Consider the following 26,256-nt stretch of genomic DNA (forward strand, 5'->3'; position numbering starts at 1 on the left):
CCTTTCTGAGCTTTGCCTTGACGCTGTTAGTACGTGATACTCTTCGTTGATCTGATTGGTTGATTTGGCCCGTATGTTGGTGATAGACAGATGGTTTATCCAATCAGCAACCAGTATTTTCCCCCCTTCCCAAAAGATCTCCAAACGAGAGTTCCCAGATGGATCTGCTGAGAAAATGAGGATCAATCCATCTGGCGGAGTCAGGTTAGTGGTTTATGGGGATTGACTCATTTTGGAGTCAGCCTCAAGTGGCCACTCTTCTGCATTGACTTCAATTTTCAGCCGTGGTTGCCTCTTGCATGGACCACATAGAGAGTTGGAGTGGAGTATGTTTGTGTGTCAGGCTCTGTCTGATTTCTGAACTCCACCAGTTCTTTTTACTCCACTCACATTTATTCATGACAAAGATAATGAGTTAATCTTTCTATTCAAATGACAAAATACCTTGCAAGGGAATGCGGATATAAAACAACAGCCTAGCTGGTAAATAACAGTATTGTAGGTTAAGTAGATTAATGTGGTCAAACCTGACTGTACAGACATGCTTGTTTTCATAATTTAACTATCAACATATTTGTGTGAAAGGCTTTTAGGAATGTGATATGTTTTCCAGTGGCTGAGCTTTTTGATGTGGCGGCACCTTTCTGATGAGCGCAGCTTATTGTTTTAGAAGGGACATAACTGTTTTGCTGGGGAATTATAATGAATGTGTTCCATTCAGCGCTGTCTCCATCAAATTCCAGCTTTGTTTCTGCTCATCACCGCAGGCGAGAGGTGTGTCCGTTGGCAGGGATGTGCTGTTTTGTGTTTTGTTTTGTAGCATGATGTAGAGCGAGGTAGTGAAGATGTGTGTAATCCAGCACCGGTAGTGAGTAATATCTTAAATAATGCGGCGTGTTCCCTGAGGTGGGGGATGAGGTCCAGGTGGCTCGACAGGGGCTAACAGGCAACAGACTGGAGGAGAGCGCTCAATAATCCATGTCAGCCATGACGTTGCTGCCCAACACTGCACTAATGCGTTAAGGCACGTATACAGCAGGTTATTTAAAGCCTGGGCCAATTTTACCGTTGGTTGTTCATTAGAGCAGGTGAGAAAAATGTAATTCAAAGCTTCCTGTGGCACTAAATTACTGAACACACTTTTAGCAGGAAAACTGTGGGGTGGTTGACTTTTTGTACCTCTTAGTCATTTTGGAGCCAACCTTAAATTCAATGCAGTGACTCACCTCAATTATGACCTCAGAGTTCAGGAAGTGGATGGACTGTTTCTATTTGATTACAATTGTACAAGTGCACTAAATAAACTGGTTACTTGATATAAAAAGTAGTAAGTAACTACAAGACCCCCCCCCAAAAAAAAACAACCCAAAAAATAAATTGTCCGTCTTAACTGAGGCTCATATTCATCCGTCATTCACAGATTTCCATTACATCCCAATTAATTTCCATTTGAATGTGCGATGTAGTTTTTATAATAAATTACCAATTACACAAACACTTATGAATGTGTAAAACAATCACTGTGTTAAGATGTTACTTAAATCATGTAGGCCAGAAATAATATTCAGCCACACCATTGTTCAGAAATATGTAGAATAATAGGCTATAGAGGGCGTCACAATGTATTTTAGCTACATGGCCTAAAAACAGGAAAGTTCTGCAGTGATCACTATTCCATGATTGTCACTTTTTCACAGAAACAAGTGAAACAGACTTGAGGTCCGTATATCAGCGGCTTTTCAGTCTGTCCATCCGTACTGTGCCCAAACAGGTCTCACGGGTAAAGTCTAGTTCGTTTGACCAGTGTGAGTGCAAACTTGCCGGCCACGGACCGTTTGGGAGGGCTGGGCTTTTGTAAAGCACGTCTGCACATGTACGAGCAGGAGCGTGCGCACATGTACGAGCACGAGCACGAGGCCTACGGCGGCTCTGACGTCATTTTATGTGCGCCTGTTGGGACATAGAAAAAAGAAGGACAGACCATGCGCGGACAATTAAAACAATGGCGGCGAAAGGTTCACGTTGGTGTGATGTGAAGGTGGAGTGTTTACTGCAGATTTGGTCGATGAAAAGATTCAAAAACAGTCGACAAGACACACAAAAACTCTGAGGTCTATGGAAAGATTTGTAAACAAAGTGACGCATCGTGATGACGTCAATCAATGCGTGTGACGTGTTACGGCGTGATGACGTATAGGCAGCAAGAAGCATTCACCGAGGCCCAGGTAGTGTGAGTACAAACTGGCCTGGAGCGGGGGACAAGGACCCTAAAGCACGGGGCACGGTACCGATGGACAGTGTGAGTGCGCCCTTAACGTGATGACAGTGAACGTGTCAAAGTGCATCCAATTAAATTCCATAGACCAGAGAGTGGATTCAGCCTTCGTGTCATTGCAGCCGGGGAATGACTGTAACAGCACTGTAGCGACCCTACCTATTTATAGTATTGTTGAGACATCATAACAGTCCAGAAGTCCTGACGGCTCTTTCAAAGACACAGTCTCTGAATACGGCTGTATGCATTTCTCTGTGGATTGAGTGTTTTGATACTTTGACAGTTTTTATATAGCACCTCCACCTGCTTTATAAATTAAAAAAAGACATGGAAATCTCCCTTCTACAATATGGGACCTTTAACACATCCCATTCCATATGATATGTCTTTGTTTGTTTATATTTTTAATCACATTCATGACAAATGTGGGTGGGACTGAGGCATAGACTTTTTTTGAACTCCTGCCCAAAATGACTGATGGTCTTTGGTTAAACCCCTCCACCCTGTCCCCTGACCACTACCACCACCCCACCCAACAGCCGGTAGGTCAGGGTCCGAGTGCTGAGATCAGTGTGGTTGGTGATAGAAGCACTTATCTAAATTCCTGCAGATGCCAGAACTCATTTGTGGATGAACGCATAAAGCTGCTTGCTTTGACTCAAATCTGTCCAACATTCCCCTTTATTGTTCCTTTTCACCCTTTCAAAGCCCATCTCAATCAATACCCAACAGACACCCTGGGCAAGATGACTTCCCACTCACCCTGAAATTAACCAAACTGGGAAAGCCTGGCACCTGCCCACCTCCTTAGCATACCTTCTCAGATTTCCAGTAAACCCCGACCTCTCCCCCTCTGACCTTGCCGCTGTGACCTGTGCAGCTGCAGCCAGGCAGCCACATCCACAGCCCCGAGGCCTGATGCGTAGGTGTTATGAAGCCAATCTTTCCGCATCTGTGTCGAGTCTATCCACTGGTTTTATGAGCATGGGTGATTTAGGTCTCTAGGTCAGGGACTAGCCTCTAGATCTGACTTTGAGTGTCACTTCAGCAGAGGGGAAACTTGTTAAAGTTTGTGTTGGCTAGTTGTCCCACTGTAGTCTTCTTTTAAAATGAAGTTTAGGTTGTGGTCATGCCGTGCATCAAAGCCGCCTCAGAGACACTGATACGGATGCAACACACAGACATAAATATGTTTCATTGCCATGGTTACGAAACATAATTGCTGCTTCTGTCCACGCCCTGACGAGTAAATAAAGCCGTGTGGACGTGATTTCCTGGTGGCTCGGCTGACTGCTACGTGACAATGCTGATGGAAAATAATCACAGCTGAGTTTAAAGGTGGAGCTGCTCTCTGGCACAAGAAGCAGATTTGTGGGTGGCAGGCGTCATTTTCCAAATCCTTTCACAAGCGCCTGAATGACAGGTGGTATTTTACATCTGCATCTCAGGTATTAAACAACCGTTCACAGCAGGGTTCCCACGCGCCTTGAAAAGCTGTGACTATACGGCCCGAAAGAGAGATTTGAGAGGAAGTGGAATGCTTGAGTTTTTAAGTGCAAATACTTAGACGTTTTATTCAAGCGTAGCCTGCAGCCATCCGCATGGCTAAGTTATTTTGGCCTTAAAGTGAAATTCTGGCGTAAAATCATCCCATGGTCTTTTTCGGCAATTGCATACATCAAATAAACCATTGAAACAGTTCTTTTGTGTTTAAACTATTAACGGAGAAAAATCCCAGGAGAGGAGCTAACAGCCGCTAACAGCCAGACGTGGCTAACACTGATTAGCCCGGGGCAGTACGGTGAAGGCATTAAAACGTCTTATTTAAATCAAAAAAACAGCAAACCTCTGCAGCAGCATGAGAAGAGTCCCTACACAGAAAACAAAGCACCAACAACGTAGTTAGTGAACCCAGAGTTTATTCAAAGAGTGTTTTAAAGACTTACCTACTGGCCCCTGTACCAGCTCCTCTCATAGTAAAGTTCATTCAAGTGGATTACCAAAGTGAATCCAAAAGGAAGGAGCCCATTGATGATTTATTTAGAAATCGTCGCCTCTTCCAATTTATTCGGGGGACATGGGAAAAAAAGTATCCAGTACGGTGGAAACCACAAAGTTTGCATGTTTTGCTGGAATTATGGGCTCCTTCCTTTTGGATTCACTTTGGTAATCCACTTGAATGAACTTTACTATGAGAGGAGCTGGTACAGGGGCCAGTAGGTAAGTCTTTAAAACACTATTTTAATAAACTCTGGGTTCACTAACTACGCTGTTGGTGCTTTGTTTTATGTGTAAGGACTCTTCTCATGCTACTGCAGAGGTTTGGTGTTATTTTGAGCAGTATTAGTGGTTAAAAAAGACGCTTGAATGTGCCGTACTGCCCAGAGCTAATCAGTGTTAGCCATGTCCAGCTGTTAGCGACTCTTCGGGATTTCTCCGATGATGATGATTGATGCATGAAATTGCCGAAAAAAGACCATGGGATGATTTTACGCCCTTAATTTGGTCAGGTCCAAATTAAACTGTACACTTATCTCCCTCTGTCCGTGCCAGTTACTGTAGGGAAAACAAATGATATATGCGGATGTTGAGCTAATCTCTTTCATGTTTACAAGCACCTCCATCTGCTGAGGGCGTCACTACACAAACAGTTGCAGTCATGATACTGATACTTTCACTTTAACAACCTTCCCAAACACTCTACATTTTGACTTAAAGCACGGATTAAACTGCACTAAAGCTTTTGAGCTTGACCCCAAGTGACGCTGACATATCTGACAATTCCTTCTTAAATTGTCTCTTGGACCTGACTTTGGATGCACTAAGCCTGTCTGGGCAGCAAGCTCCTGCCTGGAAATTTGACATAATGAAGCTGAAACCGGCTGAAAGAGAAAAGAGGAACCCATTCAGACAGATTCCAAGGACACAGAGAGGATTATTTGTCCCTGCTGTGGGGTCCTCAGAGACGTTACGTCCCCAGGTTTAATGGAGGATCTGTGGTCCTCAGGGAGGAGAGCACATAGCTTGGTTGAAAGGACACCGGCTCACTTTGATGTTGGAGTGGAGCAGCCGTCTGGAAATAGATCATAAAGTTTATGTAACTCTCAGTCACCTCATTTAACCTAGAATGGGAGGTAGAGTAGGGATGAAGGAGGGGAAGGGGAGAATACCTCTCTGATCTTTATCCCAGCTGTTTTAATTCACTGTTCAGAGCATTCTTTCATTCACTGTACCTTAGCTCACACAATAGTTTTCTTCCTTCTAAATTAGTCAGATGTTAGATACCTTTTCAAAAATGTCCTTCGATAAACATACTTTTTCTTTATTATCGTACAGTTCCCATTTGTTATCATTCATATCATGTAAACTTTTATAGTAATGTATTGTTTTTATTGTCTTTTATAGTTTAGCCTGATTTCTTTGTGAACGTGACACATTTGTCCCCCATTTAACTAAAGTTCAATACAAATAAAGTAATTGATATTCAGTGTTTGGAGTCCAGCCCTCACATTATACTCCCAGGAAACTGTGGGTGGAGCGCAGAGCCACATGGGATTACAGCACAACAATGTTCCCCTGCTTCACTGTTTTGTCTAACAAGAATACTGTAATGCACCGAGTGGGCCGGTGGAGAGGGGGTGAGACAGGGCCCCCAACAGAGGACCTGTGGAGTTGGACACTGATCTGTGCTGGTGATAGATGACAATACCACTCGTATAGTTCTGTATACTAGGAATAATCATTCAAAAACTCCTTTATTCCTGTGTCTATTGAATTTTTAAATAGCGGCAGATAAAATCCAGAATAGGCCTGTGTTTGTGCTTTTTTCACTGCTATTGTTGCACCTGCTGTTGTTGATGATAGTTTAATTGTATATTTTATGTGAGTTGTTATCACTGCATGGATATTTATTTATTTATTTATTCATCAGAAATGTGTTGCTGTGGGGCATTTTAATATTTGTTCTATTGTATTTGTTGTATGTATATGTTGTTTTTCATGGCTTCAGCATGGGTGAAGTAACCTGACTCCAGATGGATTGATTCATTTGCTCATCACATTGATCTGGGAACTCTCGTTTGGATCTTTTGGGAAGGGGCGAAAATACTGGTTGCTGATTGGATAAACCATCTGTCTAGCACCAACATAGGGTCCAAATCAACCAATCAGATCATCAAAGCGTATGACGTGCTATCAGAGTGTTGAGGCAAAGCTCAGAAAGTAAACAACATGTCTGTAAAGTATATTTGCTGTTTATGTAACGTGAAGTTACGGATCAAAGGCCCAATTTCAGGAGCTCGGTCCATATTCAAAAGAAAGGTCCGGAGAAAAAAGAGTTAGGGAGTGGCTTGCAGTGCAGTTACACCGACCAGTCGCTTCTCACTGCGAGCTCAGAGATCAGTATCATTCATTCATTCATCTTCAACCGCTTATCCCGGGGTCGGGTCGCGGGGGTGCTGGAGCCAATCCCAGCTGACATAGGGCGTAAGGCGGGGTACACCCTGGACAGAACGCCAGTCTATCACAGGGCACATAGAGACAGACAACCATTCACACCTACGGGCAATTTTAGACTCATCAATTAACCTATCACATGCATGTCTTTGGACTGTGGGAGGAAACCGGAGTACCCGGAGAAAACCCACGCAGACACGGGGAGAACATGCAAACTCCGCACAGAAAGGCCAAGGTCGGGATGCGAACCTGTGACCTTCTTGCTGTGAGGCGACAGTGCTAACCACTACACCACCGTGTAGCCTCAGAGATCAGTATGCACAATATAAATGAATGGTCTTGGTTTTTTTTCTTTGGCCAGTGACAATGGTGTAAGTGGGATAATACCTGACAATGTGTCCAAATATTAGAAAGTATGTGGAACTAAGTTTCCACAATGTCTGTCTAAAAATGGGTTTATCTACCTTTTTTTTTAAAAAATGAGTTTTTTGCACAACAGCGGGAGAATTACAATAGTTAATCTATCCTTCCACAAACAATGAGGAGAATTGAAATTTCAATTAGACTACCAGGAAACAACATTTTCTGCTCTCGGACCTTCCTGCCCTGCTTGACTCCCCTGCAGCTATGACGAGGAAAAGGATACGACACTAGAGGCGTTCAAATCACAAGAACACCATAAAGAACACCTGGAGCGGGATTTCAGTTGTCACGGATATCTCTAGCTCTAGTCTATCCTCTGTCCTGTCTCCCTGAACCTCTAACACCAGTTTGGACCACTGGCAAACACTGGGGGGGATATATCAGACACAGGGATCAGTGTTGAACTTAGCTGGTAATTATGATAATCAGCCCCTGTTTTGGTTATAGATCTCAGTCTTTTGGGGGGACCACACAGCTTGGGAGGAAATGCCTCGGGGGGCACAATCTCGCAGATTTCCTCCTGGGTCGAAGCGCTCAGACGCGGATCTGTGTGGTCTTCAGGCTCGATATCTACTATGCATCTGCAAATTCAGCTCCAGGTTTTCCACTTGTACCTCTCAGTGTTGTGTCTGTGGATTTATGTTATTAAAAGCATGACAGATGGTCCATTTTAAACACCGGATTCCCTTTCCCCCCGGCTTCCTCAAGGTGGAATGAACTTTATGTCGTGATTTTATCTTTTCTAACCCTCATTATGTAACATTCTTCCGTCATTACTGGAATGCTGCAGATCCTTGTTTCGAGGAAATATGAGTTTGAAGTGTGCTCTCTTTAAAGCACTTCAATGATTTACCAATTTAAATTTATTATACCGCTGCATTCAGAGTATGTTACGTCAGCTAAAAGCCTGAAATCTAAAGGTTAAGGCATGTAATGTTTGGACTCTGCACAAAGGAAAGCGCGTGAAGAAAAAAATGTTATCAAATGATGAAATCACAAAAGATTTACAAAGTGAGGTAAATTTATTACAGTCATATAGTTCTATGAGCTAGGAAAAATGAGAGAAAGAGAGTCTGATCGGATAAGCGCTTCCCTGGAAAACAGTCGTTCAGTCCTGAGATGCTGTACAGACACACAGAACTGTCACTCACAACAGATAAATCACTTTCAAAACCCCTCTTTTATGAGGCTGCGCTCTCACAGCCCTCATCTTATACACACTCCCAGTGTTCTCAGGGGCCTAAAAGAATTTGATGCTTGAGTCAAGAGGCAGCTCATGCCAAGATGCTGTAAACAGCAACTGTAATTAGATTTGAAACCAAGTGGCCATCTCATTATGTAATATATTTGTATAATCGGTCAAGTGTGATGTGAATAAATGCTCCAATAAACAAGGTTTTTGTATACATCAGTGGTTGTACAATTCCCTATTTTATCTTCCTTTTCCCTTTTTTTTTTTTAGCCTTTACTGTACAGGTATATTTTTTGTTAATTCTAAAAGCAAAATCAACAGATGAATCTGTGATAACAATAATCATTAGTTAATAATTCCAAATGAGCTTCACCTTAACTGACTGCCATAGGAAAGACCTGCTTTTACATTAGTGCATGAGTTATTTTGTATGTATTTATTTGATCAGAACAGTGCACATTAATCAACTTATCGAAGGGCACCAATGTAAATATGCCGCAGTTAGCATCATTGCCAAATTCCATCCGTTGTCCTACGGCAGGTTTTATAAAAACATACAGACAACACAACGTGGCAAAAAAAAGAGGGTGCACATAAAGGTTGACATCAATACAAACCTCTTTGAGGTTACCCGTGAGAGCAGGTGTGGCTTGTTTTCAACCACTGTTTAAAGGTGGTGTCATCATCACAGTCTCTGACATGAGCTGCCAGTGTGTTCCAAGACTGTGTTCCTCGGATGGAAACCACCATTTGGCCAAATTTAGTCCTGCACTGTCGTACATCACAGTCTCCTCTGTCGTACTCAGTGCTCTGGGCTTTACTCTGGAATGTTTTCCCTTTATGAAGGCCTGTAATAGTGGAGGGGCTAGTCCAGGGGTGGGCAATTCCAGTCCTGGAGAGCCACTGTCCTACATGTTTTAGGTTTCTCCCTAAACTTACACACCTGAGTCTAACGATAATCAAACTGTGACAAGCATCAGCTGCTTGATAACGAGCAAATCATTAGAACCAGGTGTGTTAGAGCAGAGAGAAACCTAAAACATGCAGGACAGTGGCTCTGCAGGACCGGAATTGCCCACCCCTGACCTAGTCCATTCAAAACCTTGAAGATGAGGCAGACATCTCGCTGGGAACCGCAGGGTCGCCGGTTCAAGTCCCTGTGTGGACCATGAATGGAGTGTGGACTGGTGGCTGGAGAGGTGCCAGTTTATCTCCTGGGCACTGCCAAGATGCTGTTGAGCAAGGCACCGAACCCCCAACTGCTTGGTGCGCCGATCCATTGGCAGCCCCCTCGCTCTGACATGTCTCCATTAATTGCATGTATAAAGGTCCTGTTTGGTTCTGTGTGTGCATGTGTGTGTATTTCGGGCCTGTGTGTGTGTAACCTGTAAAATAATAATAATAACAGAGTGAAAAGTTGAAGCGTTTTCACATTCAATACTTTAAGTACCTTTTCCTGATTATTTATTTCCTTAAGTAACATTGGCTGATTGGCTCATTTACTCTAAGCCGTCACACAGAAGACTTTCATAACAATAATGATTACCTGGGAATGCTGCTACTTTAATTCCTACTGGAGCCATGAAAGAATATTTATGGAAATCATACTGTACCATGTCCTGAGCCAGAAAGTTGTCCGAGTGTCTCACATGGAAAATGAACCGTGGCTCCTGATGCAGACATGGAAAATTGCAGGACCATTTATGGGCTGTGGTGCGGTGAGAACGGGGCTACAGAGTAACAAGCTCTCCGTACAATCGGAGATCATCTGAGATGCTCTGGTTTCCTCTGGACCGAAGAGATTGGCTTTCTCAGCTAATCTCCCTTTTCGAAAATTTAGATGCTTGGACAGGGAAGAGAACAGTAAACAATCCGGTGACAGATTCTAAAACATAGCCCTCACCGCAGGAGCATTCATACCTGACAGAGTGAGTCAGCCTGGTGATGCCAGGTTACTATTTTAGACTTTGCCTAATCTGTTGGTGAATGCATGATATGTGGAGCAGATTCCTGTTTGATAGCTCTCGTGACGAAATCCTAGTGAAGGCACTGTTCCCAAATATAACCTGCATGTGCTCTCACTCAAACTGATATGGAAACCTTAAAGTGCTTGATGACTATCTTGTTTGTAAGCTATACCACTCTTGGCAGGTCATGTGCCCTCAAAGCACCGCTGCTTTTTTCACTTTACCTCAGCCAATGTCAGCATATAAAGAGTGATTACTCACTCCCAGGCTCACAACATGAAAACACAGGGACATTTGGGCATTACTGACATCCAAGCAAAACTCCAGGTAGCTCAGAGAGAACAGTCACTGTCTCATACCTTCAAAGCCCTGGGCCTCTTTGAGAGGAAATGAAAGCCTGAATCTACCTCTAACGCAGAAGGCAATATCTTGGGAGGATAAATACATTTCACTGAACATGACTACACACACTTGTAAAACATTTGTTTCACATTTTCATTCGACTGGAACACTAGCTCTTTCTGCTGCGCACAGAGGCTAGCTTTGTTAGCTTTAAGCCCTGAGGCTAGGTTAGCTGATGTTTGTTTTTGAACTTCAGTCATTATGGCCAACATATAAGGGGAGGGGCGGGATGAAAGGATCCCCTTCTTGTATTTCCCTCTTTGCACAGAGATGCATTTCTTTAGGGTAACCATGTGTTATTGGGAACAACATACACATGTCCTCTACCAATCCTAACCATTTTCATTTCCAAATTTGGTTACAGAAGTTGCACGCTGCACACCACACAGAAACACAGATGTGGGACAAAAGTAGTGGTTGTCCGTGTGAGAGGAAACATACGTGTGAGAGAGGAGCCTGTATTTATGGTAGGCTAAAGGCTAATCCCAGCTGGGCAGCTTCTCAGTGAGAGCAGCTTCAAGATTGACTGTTATCATTCAATTATCATGATCAACATTAAAACCAACATTTAACACCATGTTATCAGACTCGGAGTGGTCGCTGCATACATGAAGGCTGCTCCATGAGGCAATGGGTAGCAGGCAAAACTGTTAGCAACATTATCCCTGAAACACATAGCAGGTATTGAGACTTTCATTTTTAAATTCTAAAAGAGAGTCTGCGTGAAACACAATAAAAGCAATATTGTGACAATATTGGCGAAGCATTTCAGAAATGGATAAATATTGCTAATAGTTTAGCCCTCAGCTAACTGTAGGCTCATGGCAGCAAATCCAAGTCTGCCATCTCTCTACTTCAAATTTAGTCTTTTTGCATTCTGCCTCCTGCAGCTGTAATATCTCAGCCTTGAATTTTGATGCTTTGATACTTTAGATTTCTTTTTCTAGGAATTCTCTGAAGTTCCAGTACAGTAAGAACCAGATATCTAGAAAGCATATTTCTTATTTTGAAAACATGTCAAATAAACAGATTAGCGTAGCAGATGCTTTAATGAAACTGCAAACATCCAACTATCTTCAATTCTTTAACTATTCAGATATCCTTTACCATCAGTATAAACCAACTTTGGGCTGTAAAACATGCTTATTTTGTCCAAACAAAAGGGTTTTGCTGTGTAGATGGAGATAAAAATAAATGACTGGATGACTCATGGTCCACAATATGTAAAAACAGTTAAAATTGAGACATATACCCATGAATGTTTTATTCTTAATAGAAAGAGCAAAACATCTGTTAGTGCTCTCTTATGTAGGGATGCCAAATGGAGCTCACTTCTTGATGGTAAACAAAAATAATGTCCAACTGCAGTCCTCCTCTGGACTGATGGAGGATTTCTAGTCTAAAATTGTAACGTCCTCCCTCCCTTTTCTTCAGCACAGTTGCTCATTACTTAGGGCGCACTTCCACTGTCCATCCGTACCGTGCCCAAAAAGGTTTCACGGCTAAAGTCTAGTTCGTTTGACCAGTGTAAGTGCAACTATACCGCGCCTAGGAGTGGTACGCTTGCCCTGAGAGGTGGGCTTTTGTAAAGCACGTTGGCACATGTACGGGCACGAGGCCTACGGCGGTTCTGACGTCATGTTATGTGCGCCTGTTCGGACATAGAAAAAAGAAGGACGGTCCATGCAATGTCGACTAAACGGGGTCGTGCCGCATCACAATGAGTCCAAAATAACTACAAAGCCAAAAACTTTACCATGTTTTCTGCGCTGCTTTCCATTATGCGGCCAAAAGACCGTGTGTTTTCGTAAACAAAGCGACGCATCGCGATGACGTCAATCAATGCGTGTGACGTGTTACGGCGTGATGACATATAGGTAGCAAGAAGCATTTCGCCGAGGCCCAGGTAGTGTGAGTACAAACGGGCCTGGGCCGTGAGGGGAGGGGGGGGGGACAAGTACCCTAAAGCACGGGGCACGGTACTGACGGACAGTGTGAGTGCGGCCTTAAAACTCCTGAATTTCATGTCCATCCAACTGCAGCCAATGACACTGTCTACAGGAAAATGAATAAAACTCTTACCTCTGGACCCCTACAGCCTGATGGCTGAACTCTGCCCATTATATTAGCAAATGTTTGATCGTGCATAACAAGACTGCAGTTAATAAGACTAAGACACTTGATTATGTAAGTTTGAAACAGGCTCTAATTGTAATATACAGAACAAACCTCCACTTTCAGCCTTGCTTTTGTTTACTGTAAAACATCCCCGAGGGGAATCATTCCCATCATCATCCCGAAATATTTTAGCGAGCCATTAATTGTTGTTCAAGGTTTTTTCTTTCCCATCCTCACATGTCATCTCCTAAGGCAAAAAGAAAAAATCCCCGAGACAAAGTGATATTTCTCTGAGAGAAAAGCACATCGAGCTGACAGCTCCTTTCTGCAGCGTGTGAGTGATGACTGAACAAGTACCTGGTCTGTCAGGACGAGCAGAACAGAGTGTATTTTGACATAAACACGGAGTCCAGGTTTTGATGGAGGGGTGCTGTGAACCTGATTGACCCCCAGTCTTGGGAGATGGCCCCCAAGCGCTGCTTTGCTGGTCAGATTTAGTCTTTGAGCTTATTGTGTTATCGGCTGTGGGTGTGGATTTGGTAAACCGATCTCAAAGTTTCATATCCAGGGAGTTTCCAGCGCCTTCTAGCATCAAACCATCGGTGATAAAAGAGGTGTTGTTGCTTTTAAGTGATTCAGAGGCATTAGAAGACACAGATAAGCTACACAGCATGTGGGCCTAAACCTTCACATCTACATGTAAATCTAAAAGACAATCCCTCTGTTGTATGTTCTCCACTGTGTGTGGGCTCGTGTGGCCTTTTTACCATGCATGAGCCGTGAGTAAATGAATTCATCGCCCACATGGTCCAACAGCATTGACATTGGCCCTTCAACAAGTCGCAGTGTGTATTTATGCCCCATGAAATATGCTGCAGAGGGGTTTTTTCTCCAGCTGTTTTACTGAACATTTTCGTCAGAACAGTTGCATGTCATTCTTCTTGTCTGTAATTTCCTTTGCTGGCGAAATCAGCAATGTTGTGGCAGTTGCGACTGGCCTTTCCCCAGCTAAATGAGCCCTGTACCTCTCCACAGCGAGATTTCCATGACGGCAAACTCATGTTCCCTCCTAATCCTTGAAGCCAGACGTACGTATGATTTTAGAAATTAGTGGTCCATAGTTTTGGAAAGACATTTATTTGCTTGCTGAGAGTCAGATGGAAAGATCCATTCAGCTCTCACGTCTGTAAGCTACAAATCTTACTAAGTAGGAAATGATTTCCCAAGATCTGACATTTTCAAAATCATCATTGTAAATGCATCACAGCTAATTTGTTTTATTATATGTATTACTGTATAAACTGATTTCAAACTTTTAGCTTTCAAAATGACTTGTTTGCTGTTTGCTGCTGGGAGGGTAGTGAAACACTGAAACTGTGTCCATCAAACCAAAACAATGAGCTGAAAGAGGCTAAAGCTTGGAGCTGAGAGGGAACTGCAGAGTTGGTTGTTTTCTGTGGGATTGTCACTGCGAATGACCCCTTTCACATTACACCTCAAGTCGAGCCATTTAAGGCTTTGTAGAGTAGAAAAATACACTAACCGGCCACTTTATTAGGTGCACCTGTCCAACTGCTCGTTAACGCAAATGTCTAAGCAGCCGATCACATGGCAGCAACTCAATGCATTCAGGCATGTAGACACGGTGAAGAGGATTTGCTGCAGTTCAAAGGGAGCATCAGAACGGGGAAGAAAGGTGATTTAAGTGACTTTAAACGTGGCGTTGTTGTTGGTGTAAGACGGGCTGCTTTGAGGATTTCACAAACTGCTGATCTACTGGGATTTTCAGGCACAACCATCTCTAGGGTTTACAGAGAATGGTCCCAAAAAGAGAAAATATCCAGTGAGCGGCAGTTCTGTGGGCCCAGATGCCTTGTTTTAGCCAGAGGTCAGAGGAGAACGGACAGACTGGTTGGAGCTGATAGAAAGGCAACAGTAACTCAAATATCCACTGGTTCCAACAGAGGAATGCAGGAGAGCATCTGTAAACACACAACACCACCTACTTTCTAGCAGATAGGGAACAGCAGCACAAGACCACACTGACACTTTATTAGGCATACCTGGTGCACCTAATAAAGTGGCTGGTGAGTGTTTAGTGCAGCTTTAATTATTGACAAACATCCTAAAATCCAGAGAATTGGCTAACCTGGAGCAAGCTGTGGCAGGTGATAAAAAGTCAAAAGAGATAAAAAAAAAAAAAACTCAAATATTGTGACTGCAATTTTCTTTGTAACCTCACATATGACTTACAGCCATCTAAGATATATATCAGTCCGACTTTAGGGGAGTCAAGCAATTCATCACACTTCCGTTAAATTCTGACTTCATTTTGGTGTTGATGTGTCATTTGGAACATCCAAACGAATGTTCCTCTTATTCTGAATGTCAACCACAAGTCTAAAACTAACATGGATGTGGATTTAATTCAGTAAAATGAACTGTTCAGCTCCCCAACCAGACATGAATCCTGTCACCTCAGCTCATTGTCACATTGGGTAATGTCCAGAGTGACGTGTCACTTCCACATTGTGGTAAAAGAGAAATTGGTAATGAGTCAGACCGGTCAGGGAAGTTTCTACTTCTGATCCTCACTTTAAGTCTCTTCCTCTGCAGCCACAGGGCAGCTCGGATGAAGGTTCAGGCAGTTTGTAGCTGTCAGAGTGTGTTTGTTGAGTTTTTTAGTGGAGGGAGATAAGTGTCAAAGGATGTGGCGGTGACGGATCACTGACAGGAGGCTCAGCTGTCTGTGTCCGTCAATAACCCGGCACTCAGCTCTTTCAATAGCACAGATGAGCTGCTGAGAGGGACGTTTCTGGTACACTGGAGAGAGCGTCCTGCTCTGTTTGTGTCTGGACTGATTCTCAGCTGGGTTATTTTGCTGTTTAAGCTTAAAGAGAAAGTTATGGTGTTGTTAAAAGCCGCATGTGTTTGTTTCATGAAGTACTAGATCTCTAAAAGAGTCACTTTGTTATGCAACAGCAGCTGTAATTAATAGTGTGAGTGGCATTGTAACATCAACCTCAGCCACTTCATTTGCTTGTTCATCATCAACGCTCAAATAAACAACCACGTTCTGTCTTTGCATGGACGAAGGGCAAAGCAAAATAAAGCTGGGTTTGATTTAAGCTGAATGGCTCCTACTTAGTGGAAGGTCTGTGTGGTCTAAACAATAACAACAACTACATTTAATGCCCATAAATACCAAATGAATAGAACTTTTACCACTGGACCCCTACAGCCTGATAGCTGAACTCTGCCCACTGGTTAGCAATGTCGCCTCACAGCAAGAGGGTTCCTGGTTCGAATGCTGGCTGGGGCCCTTCTGTGTGGAGTTGGCATGTTCTCCCTGTGTCTGTGTGGGTTCTTCAGTTTCCTCCTACAGTCCAAAGACATGCAGGTGTGAACGTGAGTGTGAATGGTTGTCCAGGGTGTATCCCGCCTCACGCCCGATGTCAGCTGGGATCAGCTCCAGCCCCACCCAACCCCCCCTACCCCCGATAGGGGCAAGCGGTAGAAGATGGATGAATACCATTAAATGATTGACTATAAACTTCAAAAAACAGGGCAGGAGAGGTTTTGATTTTCTGAGCTTGTTGTTTTGACTTGCGTCACAGGCTACTTTGCTGCCCAGGAACTTAGCAGCACCCATTTCATTAACTGCAATACTGGTACACGTTCAACTCCCATTAAAGTAAATGGGTGACTGTGTGGAGAGCATGAGCGAATGTTTGGAGAATGCTCTCGGTTTCTGAGAGGCAGACACGAGGCCATTACTACGTTCTGCCAGGCACACGAATTAAAAGAGAAGAAAGTGTGCCTCGCTCCAACAAAGACTTAATGCTTCAGTCAAAAAGCCCAGTGATGCCTGAAATTAAGTGATCACTTTACTTCTTCCTTCTCGTGGCCCAACTGCACACCAGTATATGAACTGAGCAGACCTTCCAGTTTAAATCCTTTAAACCCAATCTGTTTATTAAAATGTTTGAGAGGCTCTTGTGGAACATTTGTCGGGTCTTCTAAATGGAAATCACAGACCTGACAAAGTGAGGCTTTTCTCTCAATAAAGACTCTATCAACAAATAAGTCCGTTCAAACATGTCACAGTTTGAAAAAACAAAACCTGACTCATTTCTTCACTGGAATGGTTTCTCTTGGAACCTGCATGGAACTGACTGTTTATTTAAGAGTTAAGCACAGTCATAAATCAATGGGTATCTCCTTCTTCTGCCTTCACCGGGGATACTCCTCTACTCAGTGTCATGTGAGTCATATAACCGAGCCCAATGAGGACGTGCAAGGTGTGTTTATTTTAAAGTCGACTCAAATAATAGCTGGACATTTTGGGAAACGCACTTTGCTTTCTGGCTGAGAGTTGGATGAGAAGTTCCACTAGTCACGAACACTCTTCTTATACCACTTAATCGCTGCTCTGAAGCTACAGCTGGTTTAAAACGGATAGATAGTTAGCTTAGTTTAGCATGAAAACCGGAAGTTGATAACCTGTTTAGCTTGAAAACAGAAAGTCGGTTAGCTTAGTTTAGCATTAAAAAATGTAAAGTCGGTTAGCTTAGTTTAACATGAAAACTGGCAGTTGGTTAGCTTAGTTAGTTAGAGTACTTTACCAGACACTCAATGATTTTCACATAATATCTTGTTTGATTTAGTACGTACATCAAAAAGCTTAACAACAAGCAGAGACTTGAAAAATCTTTATGTTTATGTATGGATTAACATACAAAAAGCAAGTTGAGCCATTTTCTCTCTCCTTTCAGTCAGCTTTTAAACCAAGCTAACTGGCTAAAAGCTCTAGCTTCATATTCAGCATACAAACAAGAGACTGCTGTTAAAGTGTAATTCCAGCGCAAAATCATACCATGGTCTTTTCGGCACTTTCATATATCAAATAAGCCATCAAGACAGTTTTTTTTTGTGTATAAACTATTAACAGAGAAATACGGTGGAGTTGCTAACAGCTGGATGTTGCTAACACTGATTGGCTCGGGCAGCACAGAGAAGGCATTAAAACATCTTTTTTAACCTTAGTGGTTAAAAAAGATGCTGAAAATAACAGCAAACCTCTGCAGCAGCATGAGAAGAGTCCCTACACATAAAACAAAGCACCAACAACGTAGTTAGAGAACCCAGAGTTTATTAAAAGACTGTTTTAAAGACCTACCTACTGGCCCCTGTACCAGCTCCTCTCATAGTAAAGTCCATTCAATTGGATTACCAAAGTCAATCCAAAAGGAAGGAGCCCATTGGTGCTTCGGTTATTGTGTAAGGACTCTTCTCATGCTGCTGCAGAGGTTTGGTGTTATTTTCAGCAGCATTAGTGGTTAAAAAAGACGTTTTAATGCCATCACTGTGCTGCCCCGATCTAACCTGTGTTAGCCATGTCCGGCTGTTAGCGACCGTACCGGATTTCTCCGTTGAAAGATCAAACCGGAAAAAAACGCCTCCCTTATTTGATGTATGTAAGTGTCGAAAAAGACCATGGGGTGCTTTTGCGCTGGAATTACCCTTTAATGTGACTGTGAATTATTGCATTTCATCAGAGTGAGAAAAATAGAAAGACGGAGAAGAAACCAAAAGTTCAGTTGCAAATCTTACACAGATCTTTATTGTTCTTTAATTACATACAGTTCGTAGCAAGCTAATTGCCCTTTTCCTTTTCTTCTCTTTTCTCATCTCTTGAACACGTACAAAAACATCCTTTTTTGTCGACCTTCCCCTACGTACTTTTTTCCATCGATTACACTCATCTTTCTTTGAGCAAGCTATCCCATCAACTTATACAGGAAGTCAATGGCATTTAACATCTTGCTTTAACAATCTTTTTCAGTTCCAAAACAGCTTTATCCATCTTTTCTCTTTCCCCTTCATCCTTCAACAACATTCTCTTATTTCCATCAACCAGTCTTTTACATGTTTAACTGTCCTGTCCTCAGGACCAGTAAATACATCGTGCTGCCTCTACTGGTGCACGCAGTGACCACAAGTAAAGCTCCATGCAAGATGCTACACTGAAAAGTGATCCGTTTCATTGTGAAGTCAGCTTTTTAAAAAACCAACATGGCTCAGTTCAAAATTTTGTTTCAAAACAAAACTCCTCATCTCTTCTCTGACATGATTTTGACATCATTTGCTACCACTACACTTCATAGTGATGTTTGTTCAGACAGAAAGAGACTGAAGTCTCATCCGTCACCGGGCTTAAGTTAATGCCTCTGACTACAGTACATGCGTAAAAATAAAAGTGTCCAGGTCCTAACATCTGTCATTAAAGGAATGTATAAAAATAAGACGTGTCTTCTGATTGACTCATAAATCAGACTTTTACAGAGAAATTTGTAGCTGTGTGTTGTACATATCATCCTTTGGGATTCACCTCCTTTGTCTGATAAACATGCTTAAAATTTCAAATAACTTCACCTAAAAGCTAAAACAGTGCTGCTTTATGATACCTAAAAAAATACTACAATAAATTTTAGAATATAAAAATGTAAAACTTTCATTAGCCCCCCAAAAAAGGTCTAAAATAATGCTTAAATATCAAATTAATAGTAAACAGGATTGAATGCACCACCTCTATCTTCAAGAAATCGACACACTCACGACACACAGATTCATGTGTGAAACGTGTGTTTGCTTCTCATTATGCTTCCCTTTTGAAGCCGTGCATGTCTCTCCAGAATACTGTGTCTCTGAGGGATGCACTCAGGTGGAGGGGTAAGGTAAATAGCTGCCGAAGAGGACAGTAACACGGAACACTGTTGTAATAATACGCACACACGCAGACACACATAAATACAAGTCCCACGCTCCTCCGCGTTGTTTTATGTACAAAAAAAATGTCCATCAAGGAGTCCATTTTCTCCTTTCACCTCAGTTCACACCATAGTCTCTTTTCTCTTCCCTAAAGAACACAGAGACTTCTTGTCCTTTTTGGTTTTGTGTGATGGGGGAGAGGAGAGCAGCGACGATGAAGATGAGGACGACGTCGTTGAGGAAGATGAGGAGGAGGAGCGTGATGAGGGGGATGTCGTTGTGGGGCTGGGGGTTGTGCTGGTGCACGGCGAGCAGGGGGCGGACTGAGAGGCTGGCTGCGGGTAGTTCTCATCCGCTTCCTCCATGTGGACGATGGCGGAGACAGAGGAAGGGCGCCGCTTGGAGCGGACGTCGCTGGCAGGCGGGGAGGGCGTGGAAGGCTCGCCGAGGGGCCGGTGGACGGAAATGGCGCTGCGGAGACAGTTCAGCCACTGCTGCTTGTGGAAGATGTCGTTGACCTGCAGAGTGTGGGACTGCGCCTGGCTTGGGTCTTGGGAACGCACGCGGAAAATGTTCTTGGCTGTGGAGAAAATGGGGAAAAAGCAGGATTAGCAAATTGTTTTGTTTTTTTGACAGAAACAAATTTTATTTCTTTATTAACTGCTATAAACTCTCAGACTTTGACACAAGCCTCACCTTTGTCTGCGTTGCTGAAAGCGCCTCTGAAGGATCCGCCCATTCTGACATCTCCGTCCTGCAGGTCCTCCAACACAAGATCATGCACTGGGATTGGCTGCCGGTAAACCTGGAAACACTGGCGCTCGTTCCTGGTGACGGGGCGGGTCAGTACCAGCAGCTCGGTGAACAGGAACACATGTAGTTTCTGGAAGGAAACAAAAAGTGAGCACGAAAAATTGAAACCAGATCCATTACATAACCATCACCGAAGTTTTCCTCAAGATGTTTACAGTTATCAAAGTCCATACTCCATAAGTTCAATCATGGGCTGGCTGTAGCCTGATGGCCTTTTATGGGATGTGAGGCTTGTGTTGATGAGTGAAGAGACGGCTAAAGGATCAGTGTGTTGATGTGTGGGAAGTGTGCGTGTTTTGCTCACCGTGCCGCTCTTGTTACGTAGCTCCCCGTGACACAGCAGGCTCTTGCACTGCTCGATGAGTGGGTCTCTCTGCTTGTCGTCCAGATACTCCAGCTTGTCAATGTAGTACTGGCACTCGGACTCTCCCTTCTTCATGTTGATGTCAGACAGCACACCCTGCATGATGGTGATCTGAAAACACAAAGAATCAAACGATTAACTTCAAGCCATGCCAAAAGATAAACGATGCACTGATAATGCAACATCCTGTGTCCTTGACTTACTGCTTCCTCCAGGCTTGCAGCATCTGGGTGCTCTGGTGGGGTGTGTCTCAGTATCTCTTTAAGCAGCAGGGGGTACTTGACCAGGCGCGAGCGCGGTATGTCCAGGAAGCTCCACAGGTCCAGCTTCCGGCTGAAGGGTGACTCAAGGCAGCGCTGCAGGAAGTCCTGCACCCGCCGGTCCTGCTTCTTCTGGTCCAGCAATGCCTTGGCTGCCAGCTGGTTGCTGCAGTAGTTCTTGTAGGCGTTAAGTCTAGGCAGCTGAGGGGAGGGATGAGACACTTACTAATGCTGTCTTTCTTACTGGAAACAGCTAAACTTTAACAGAATCAATGAGGTTGAGGGCACTTGTTGACAGGACACTTACCCAGTTTACGACAATCTGTCCGATCTGGCCCACAGTCCCGTCTGGCCCTGTGGCTTTGGAGAGCTCTGCCAGGAGGTCTTCATGTAGAGGGATGTAGGCATCCAGGTTGCCGAAGATGTGAGTGAGCTCCTCCTCTGACATAATGGAGAGCTTCAGCATCGGGTCATGGTACGCCTGTGTACGGGAGAAGAGCCAAAACGTCAGATAACAACATCAACCGAAGAGGGGGTGTATGCTAACAAAAGCTTGGGAAGAGCAGTGAGGGTACAAGAGAAAGACAGAGGAATAATTCCTGTCTATTTATAGTTCCTGGCTTGGCTGTGTGGAAAGCCCGCCAGACTTTGATTTAATCTGTTTTCTTAATATGTACTCCCTCTCTGCCTCAGACATATAAAAGTACAAACCTTGCGTGCGAGCTGGAGGTCCTCAATCAGGTCCTGTTCTCCACGGGACATCTCAAATATGGCCTGAGGAGGAGGCACAGAGAGATGCCTTTTTTTTAGTAAAGCACATGAATCAGGATGTCATTACATAGTTGCCATTACACTAAATAAAAAAAATGCACTTGTGCCAAATGACTGAGGTCAACTTTGAAATCTCTCTGGCGGCTCTCTACTTCTTTTGCTTGTTCTCTGCGTTTACACAGTTACACAGTTACAAAGTTAATGGCTTCTGACAGTTGGCTAGGATGTCTGACATTTGCGGGGAAAGTGGGGATGTAGGGCAGGAGAGCTCGAGTTTGTTGGCTTGTCAGGTATATGTGAGTTTGCACGGACTGGGAAATGAGCCTGGTATGGCTTTAAGCCACATTTAGACCATTTGGCATAAATACTACAGGGGTATGTGAAACCAGTCAGGTAGACAGGTTGAAGTGACCCCCGTCTGGATTCCTGACCTGTACGCTCATATATCCACAGTAGCTGTACTGTGTCCCTTGGTGTCCTAACCATGCTCTAATACTTGCTTGCTGCTTCTACTGTATGTTCAGGTCTCAGTGCTGATTCTCACCTCCTGCCGCTTGATCTCTTTGGTGGAGAAAGTTCCCTTCTGGTGGACGTCTAGCGTCTCTGACCAAAGCATGCTGTTCCTTCTTTTGGGCGGTGTGGGAGCCGTTGCCTTGCTGCAAGGCTTCTGGGGCACGCCCGGCGACTTGCCATCGCCTCGGAAAGAGGCCTGCAGGTGGGAAAGAGGAAGCCCCGAGTTAGACATGTTGCGGTTGGAAGCCAAGTTGTTTCACGCAACATGCAGAGCAGCAGAGAGGTGCCCCTTGCCCGGAGGATGTCCTTTTTTGGTTGTCGTGGGAGCTTACCTGGATGGTTTGGCCGAAGCGCCGGACGGCCCCATTCTTCACCGGAGAGATGAGGTTGGCTAGCGACGTCACCCTGCCGAGAGGACGGACACGCTTTGTGCTGGGTTCCTGAAAAAGCAAGAGAAAGATGGAAGGAGAGATTAGCCGGGCAATTTTTTTGTAGCGCAGGTCAAAGAAAAGTCGGAACCTTTCATTCTGCGTGCAGCACCAAAGAACAAATCGTTCAGAAGCCCCAACTGTGGGATTTCCACAGACCTCAGCAGCAAGTCCAGACTCTCCCTTGTGACTCCCTTGTGATAAAACACATCAAGTCAAGTCATAAATCCTCATTATTGACTCCCCTCCCTGCATTGGGACGAGGAAATACGAGTAGCTGGAGCGGGGGGTCGAGGTGCAGACACACTGGCGGACCAGCGGATAGATACTGGGGAGGAGGAAGCGGCTCCAGCAGCTGTTGGCTCCATCATGTGAAGAGTCTTGAGCCAGGCCAGCCCACTGAGCACAAAGACCCTTTCTGACTGCTGATCTGGAGGGGAAGGGGGTTTGGAGGAATGCCGGGAATGCACAAGACCCTGCTCTCAGCTGTTCAACATCCCTCCCCGCACACACTCTGCTACTATCTGGTCTGACAAGAGCTATCACTCCACTCAAGAGTGGATCTGTTCACTCAAACCGGGAGATAAATGCTTCCTGGTTGCAGCAGATCTTTAACTGCCTGTCCCAGGGAAACAAAGCAGGGGGGACAGTGTGGCGGTGTTTCAGGGCTGTTCAGTAAAACAAACCACTGATGTGAGTCGGCGAAAGGAACAGAAGTTGTAAACAGTGAATCTGTCCCCTGTCAAGTATTTACACAGTGCTGTGTTGCAGGGGGTACACTGTGGTGTTTATGGCTGCGAGTTGAGACAGGCTCTCTAACAAGCCTCGCGTGAGAGCAGGGCTACACCTGGGCCAGGTGACCCCCCCTCCCCTCTCGCTCCTCCCCTCACCAAGCCCTGAGGCTGGTAGAAAGGAGAGAGCTGCTTGGCCTCGTGCCATCAACAACAGGCTGCAGGAATCAAAGAGCTGAAGATCTGAGGTAATGATTTCAGCCCACAGAGCCTCTTCAAAACATGACACGTGAGACAGCCACAGCCATAATTAGCATTTCCAACGTTTGCACTCCCTGCACAACCATTAGCATTTTAAGAACTTCACACTAATGAGGGCTTGCTCTCTGAAATCGAGCACCACACCACTATAAGCCGTATGTGTTTTCTCCTGACTCAGGCCAAACAGGATTTTGCCTTGGCTCAGCGAATCTGGGAAACAGAGCAGCCATTGAGGCTCCGGGCTCTGCGGACACAGCTGCGGAACACATCCACCCCGTCTGGTGTGGCCTGGGAGTTGCTGTGGCTGCGGTGGAGTCACTGCTCTGGGTCTCCACATAGGCAGAGCAGCCAGACAGCCTTGAGAACTCAGCAAGCCCTCTAGTGGCCGGGATCAGCAAAGAGTTGCCACATGTGAACTGCTTCACTGTGGTCTACATGCAAAGATGAGTTTGTTTGACTGGTCTGTGGGGGTAAACTTGTCTGAACCGCATTTGTGACTATCATGATTAGACAAAGAAAACAAAGTTACAAAAGATATAGTTTCAGGTGGGTTGGGGTCTCCAAAGTCAATATTGGAAACGCATATGTTGGCCATTCTGCCTTTCCTGTCCTTTGGAAACCGGCCCCAGAATAACAAAAGGCCACTGGTCCTGCTCTTTGTCTATCAGCTGTAAAGTGAAACAGTGCAGACAGACGAGGAAAGTTGCTAATCCTGGCAGTTTGAGGGAGGAACTCCGTGGAGTTACCATGAGTCTGGCTCACTTCAGGAAACCAGAGTTTGTGCTGCTGCTTTGGGTAACCATTAACAGTGGTCGAGCGACCCTCTAGACATATATAATGTATATGTGTGATACGCTCTTTAAACTCTTAACCTAAGTTTACAACTTAATAAACATCAGGAGTTTTTTCAGGGATCCCAAAAGTGCTTCTTGGGCTATCCCTTTGATGTAACTGTGTGTGTGTGTGTGTGTGTGTGTGTGTGTGCGTGTGCGTGCTGTGAGTCAATACCCCAGCTGTGTCCCTGGGATTACAGCACAGTTTAAACTGATAGGAGCAAAGAGTAAAACAGTCAGACCCCAAATGAAAGAGTCGAGGTCGTGCATAAGTCAGCACAGCATGGAAAGCTAAAAGGGTGTCTCCTTTGTGCAGTTCCGAAAGAACAGGGCTCACTTCATGAACTGTCCTTAGACTTCTCCTTTATGGAGTGGTTTACTGTCAATGAAACCGCATCTTCCTGAAATCCCTTCCGAAAGAGAACCACGCGAGCCTCAAAAAGGGGAAGGAAGAAGCTGAAGTAGTGACTTTTAGAAGTACAGAGAGAAACACCTGGGTTTCTACACTTATGTCCCTTTAACTGCGTCTGTACCTGAAGGAATGCTCTCAGGCCGCTGTGCTGAATTTGCCTCAATGATGGTAACACTTTAAATGTCAGAGGTCAAAAGCAAAATAATTGTAGACAGGGTTGTTGACTGAGTTCCCCCTGCTGCTTTACTCTTTGTGCTACTTTGAGTCAACTGACTGTCCTCTTCCTACCATATCCACCGAGGCTGAGCTGTCTGCTGGGATGCATATTTAAGAACAGATGGGGAATACACAACTCTGAGGGAGCTCAGTCCAGTTTACTCCTTCATAGATGCAGTGTAATCCAATGATTAACTTTTACAGGTAAGACAGTATCTCAAAACATGTGCCCAGGCACAAAGTTCAAAGTCTCATTTTACAGGGCGATTGAAAGCACACACACACACACACACATTAACACACACACACACACACACACCAACACTGTGTGCCCAAGTGAGATAAAAACAGGGTTAGGCTCTGATTCACTCACAATCTGACACAAAGATATGACCTCATCCGATTGAGTTCCAGGCAAACATTTAGTGAAAGAAGCCATTTACAGCCAAACAAAGTAGAATCACCCACCACCAACATGGTGTATTTTTTTTTTTTTGCATCTCACCTCTGAGTCTTTGTTGGCTTGGTTCTGGTAGTCTATCACTTGCAGAGTCCGTTTGATAGGCACCAAGCTACCCAGTTCATCGTAAGCCACCATAGCTTTCAATAAAAACACAATATCCTTTTTAATCCTGGTGAGTCAGCTTCAAGTAATCCACATCAGAGAAATAAGTTGATGGAAAAAAACTTCAATAAATAAAATACACATTCCCCCTATGCCTGTTCTTCTTTTTCCCTGATGGGCCGGGGCTCTCTGAAAGCTTCCCTCACACACACACTTTCTAAACTTTGTTCTGAGGAAGGTTGAGGGAGGGAGGGCTTTATACTGGCAGGGCAGACAGGGGAGGAGCAAGCCTCTACGCAACCCTCATGGCTGCAGAGGAGGCAGGATCGGGTTTACTTGGAAGTGAGGAGAAGCAGCCCGCAGGCTCTGTTGATCCATCCACTCAGTGGATGAAAACAGTAGTGAGAATTTCTAAGATCATGGGTAAAGTTTACTGCTAAACAGTTGACATAAACAACTTTGATGAGGGCATATGAGGACTGAACC

The 26,256-nt window shown here is 44.3% G+C and overlaps 1 protein-coding gene across 1 annotated transcript; it reads right to left on the reverse strand.

Annotated features, from left to right (window-relative positions):
- Positions 1 to 18,427: 18,427 nt before the first annotated feature.
- net1 (neuroepithelial cell transforming 1) lies at positions 18,428 to 25,983 on the reverse strand. The gene is made up of 9 exons (XM_083934852.1): positions 25,711 to 25,983; positions 22,657 to 22,764; positions 22,356 to 22,520; positions 21,752 to 21,814; positions 21,348 to 21,521; positions 20,984 to 21,241; positions 20,721 to 20,891; positions 20,300 to 20,486; positions 18,428 to 20,183 (listed from the first exon to the last, which is right to left on the reverse strand). Exons 1-9 carry the CDS (start codon positions 25,801 to 25,803, stop codon positions 19,726 to 19,728), a joined length of 1,677 nt encoding a protein of 558 aa, XP_083790978.1. The 5' UTR covers positions 25,804 to 25,983; the 3' UTR covers positions 18,428 to 19,725.
- Between the last annotated feature and the right edge of the window lie 273 nt (positions 25,984 to 26,256).

Source organism: Echiichthys vipera, assembly GCF_963691815.1.
Source record: "Echiichthys vipera genome assembly, chromosome: 20".
Lineage (NCBI taxonomy): Eukaryota > Metazoa > Chordata > Actinopteri > Perciformes > Trachinidae > Echiichthys > Echiichthys vipera.